Genomic DNA, 3,806 nt, shown 5'->3' on the forward strand with positions numbered 1-3,806 from the left:
AGCTTATGGAAGCTGTATGTGAAACTTCACAGCAATCTTTCACTCATGCAAATACAGAGGAACACCTCTTGAAAATGCAGATAGTAGGCCGGGCACGGTGGCTCACACCTGTAATCCCAGCACTTTGGGAGGCTGAGGCAGGCGGATCACAAGGTCAGGAGATGGAGACCATCCTGGCTAACATGGTGAAACCGTGTCTCTACTAAAAATACAAAAAATTAGCCGGGTGTGGTGGCAGGTGCCTGTAGTCTCAGCTACTTGGGAGGCTGAGGCAGGAGAATGACGTGAACCTGGGAGGTGGAGCTTGCAGTGAGCCGAGATCGAGCCACTGCACTCCAGCCTGGGTGACAGAGCAAGACTCCATCTCAAAAAAAAAAAAGAAAAAAGAAAATGCAGATAGTTTCCTTCAAGAAAATATTTATTGCACATTATTAGTGATTATGTTTTACAGCAAATTTAAATATATACACTTTTCACAAACACAAAATGAGAATCAAGGCAACTATCAAATTTAAATGTTGAACCAAGTCCTGGATTTCAGAATTCAGCAGCCAGTCATGGTTCTGTGCCAGGGCCACCAGTCCATGATTTCCAATAGTTGAGGATCTTTTCTGTAATTGGAACAAAATCTTCTTTATATGTGACAACTGTTTCCACATAAAATCCTTTTGGGCATTCAGAGAGTTCACTGGATACTTCATTTGTTGAGTCATCCGTTTGGTCTACTTTATCACCATTAAGAGAAAAAAAAAAGAACACCTGAATTATTAACTTAGCAGTCATTAAAGTCTTAGAAATTAACTAAGGTAAGAATTACGTCCACTTTCTCCAACCCCAATAATGAAGGAAGGAATGAAAAGGAAGAGAAAAGAAAGAAGAGAAAAGAAAAAAAAGAAAAGAAAAGAAAAGAAAAAAGAAAAAAGAAAAGAAAAGGAAAGGAAAAGAAAAGAAAATCCGGGTGAGGTGGCTCATGCCTGTAATCCCAACACTTTGTGGGGGCCGAGGCGGGGGTGGACCACCTGAGGTCAGGTGTTTGAGACCAGCCTCGCCAACGTGGTGAAACCCCGTCTCTACTAAAAATACAAAAATTTGCCAGGCATGGTGGCATGGGCCTATAATCCCAACTACTGGGGAGGATAAGGCAGGAGGACTGCTTGAGTTGGGAGGTGTAGGTTTCAGTGAGCCGAGATAGCGCCAGTGCACTCCAGCCTGGGCGACAGAGCTAGACTCCGTCTCAAAAAAAAAATAATAATAAAACAATTTGCCGGGCAGCAGTGGCCTGCGCCTGTAATCCCAGCTACTCGGGAGGCTGAGGCAGGAGAATCGCTTGAGCCGGGAGATGCAGGTTGTGGTGAGCCGAGATCATACACTGCACTCCAGCCTGGGCGACAGGGTGAGACCCTGTCAAAAAGAAAAAAAAAAGAACGAAGGAAAAAAAACATAAACATGGACATTAAAATGTTTTTACTTTATATATAAATATAAAATATTTTTACCATATATTATATATAAAGTAAATATAAAATATTATATATAAAAATTTCTTTTTTTTTTTTCTGGTAGAGATCGGGGGGGTCTCCCTATGTTGCCCAGACTGGTCCCGAACCCCTGGGCTCGAGCAATCTCCCACCTCAGCCTCCCAAAGTCATGGGATTACAGGCGTGAGCCACTGCGCCCGGCCAAAATGTTTTTAAATGCTTAATGCCGGACACATGTACTTTCAGGTCACTGATAGCTTCATCACCAAATGTAATCTTTAGCATAGTTTTTACACAACAACTTTACTGAGATATAATTAACATATCATACGATTAACCCACTTAAAATATACAATGTTTTTTATTATAAAAACATTTATATTAAAATTATATAATAAAAATTATATTTAAAAAATTTCATGTTTTTTAGTGTATTCAGATTCGTGCAACCAGCAACACAATCAATTTAAAAATATTTTCATCCCCAAAAGGAATCCATACCTTTGGCACTCATTCCCCATCTCCCCAACCCCTCAGTCCCTAGCAACCACACTAATCAACTTAATGTCTCTACAGATTTCCAGCATATTTTTCAAAGCTGAGAGACTTTTCTCCCTTTGCGTCTAGTAACTGGAAGATTTTAATACGCCTTGGCTGCTGAAAGTACTGAAATTGCTCGCCATATACGATGAGGGACAGTAGTACTGAAGCATCACTCTTTAAAAATCACCCGCCAGAGTCTCCGAAATTCCACCTTGCACTTTACACAGATTCCTCCAATTCTGAGTATGGGGACGGCCCTATCCAGTAAATGATTAAGATTTAAATAACAATATTTATAAAGTATTAATAATTCCTGGCGTTTAGTTCTTTGCAGATTCCATTATAACAAACGGCTGTTAGCACCCGTTTCAATTAGTTTTGCAGAATAAACCTGGGGTTTAAAGGACAGGGAGGTTGTTTCCATGACCCCCGGGGAACTCTCCACCGAAGGCCGTGTGTCCCGGGGCAGGCCCCGCCGAAGAGCCCTACCTGACGACTTCGCCATTGTCCGGCCGTAGTAAAGCAGTGAGCCCAACAGAGACCAGGTGCCGATCCCGTAGACCACCGACATCCGCCGGTACCAGGCCGCGAACTCACTTTGATACATGGGTACGCCGGCGAGTGCCTCGATTCTCGCAGGCCCACGGCTGAGGCGGGACTTCCGGTGAGGGCGCCGCTGCCGTCCCTGCCGCCGGAACCATTAAGGAGCCGCCAGTTTTCCGCGTCCGCTTCCGGCTCTGCCCCGATGCATCTTGGGGCCTCTGGTCCGGAAAGTCGCTCTGGTGTCTGGACTTTCGGGTGCAGAACTGTGGGCGTGCGATACTTTTTGCCACGTGACGAGGACTAAATGACAACTTCTTAGAGGAGAAGCTTCTCATTTGCAAAATTGTAATGCCTTCGTGGGCTCCAGACGGTATCTGAAAAGGTTACTTCCAATTCCTCTTCCAGTTGTCAGATTTGCAGGGATACCGCTTGTCTCTCCCCGCAACTCTTCTTTTCCCCCGTTTTCCTTTTCGGAACTTGGGTGAACTTTAAATACCTCCAGGCCAAAGCTAATCCCTCCACTAGGCTCTGGGTCCTGTTTTTTCCTGCCTCAGGAGCCTTTCCCCTCGACTCTCTAAGCCCTCCCCCATTTTCATTACTGACGTTTATCCTTCGTACAAACGTGCCCGTGTCTCAAAAACAAAAAATCTCCTTCGACTCCGTCCACCTCCAGCTTTTGTCTTATTCATACATTTTTTAAAGCAAGATGCCTTCAATAGACTGAACAACTTAAGAGCAAGTGTGATGTGCTTGGCACAGGGTAGGCTCGGTAAATTGACATTAAGTACTTTCAGCCACACTCAAACTTGGTTTCGGAAGCATTTGCCACCACTGACCCCACCCGCACCTTTCATGGCTTCAAAAACATCATTATCCCTGGTATCCTTCAGGGTTCTTTTCACCTTGCCCACCCTTTAAAAACTGATGTTCTGCCCTACAGAAATATATATCCACAAAACTTAACTGAATGGATCGCTGACTTAAATGTAAAAGCTAAAACTATTTAATATAAGGCTAGAAAAAAACCAGGAGAATATGTTTGCCATCTTGGAATAAGCACAGATTTCTTAGAATAAAAAAGGCATCCCAAGCGGGATGGCTCATGCCTGTAACCCCAGCACTTTGGGAGGTAGAGCAGGGAGGATTGCTTGAACTCAAGAGTTCAGACCAGCAAGGCCAACATAGTGAGACCCCATCTCATTTTAGATATGTATGCATAAAGCAAAAATGAATAAATCGGAC

The 3,806-nt window shown here is 43.8% G+C and overlaps 1 protein-coding gene across 2 annotated transcripts; it reads right to left on the reverse strand.

Annotated features, from left to right (window-relative positions):
* Nucleotides 1–400: 400 nt before the first annotated feature.
* SMIM26 (small integral membrane protein 26) lies at nucleotides 401–2,743 on the reverse strand. Of its 2 annotated transcripts, none has more exons than XM_055265551.2 (2): nucleotides 2,511–2,743; nucleotides 401–722 (listed from the first exon to the last, which is right to left on the reverse strand). In XM_055265551.2, the coding sequence occupies exons 1-2, from the start codon at nucleotides 2,626–2,628 to the stop codon at nucleotides 556–558; spliced, it is 285 nt and encodes a 94-aa protein (XP_055121526.1). In that variant the 5' UTR covers nucleotides 2,629–2,743; the 3' UTR covers nucleotides 401–555. The 2 variants fall into 2 exon arrangements, with proteins under 2 accessions (XP_055121526.1, XP_055121525.1); XM_055265550.2 differs by having other exon boundaries at nucleotides 401–725; nucleotides 2,511–2,739.
* Between the last annotated feature and the right edge of the window lie 1,063 nt (nucleotides 2,744–3,806).

This window comes from Symphalangus syndactylus, chromosome 24 (assembly GCF_028878055.3).
Source record: "Symphalangus syndactylus isolate Jambi chromosome 24, NHGRI_mSymSyn1-v2.1_pri, whole genome shotgun sequence".
Classification (NCBI taxonomy): domain Eukaryota; kingdom Metazoa; phylum Chordata; class Mammalia; order Primates; family Hylobatidae; genus Symphalangus; species Symphalangus syndactylus.

Coding starts and splice junctions, on each gene's coding strand:
- SMIM26 (XM_055265550.2), bottom strand. CDS start 2,628: ATGTATCAAAGTGAGTTCGCGGCCTGGTACCGGCGGATGTCGGTGGTC. Junction 726..2,510: donor GACAATGGCGAAGTCGTCAG/GTAGGGCTCTTC, acceptor ATGGTGATAAAG/TAGACCAAACGGATGACTCA.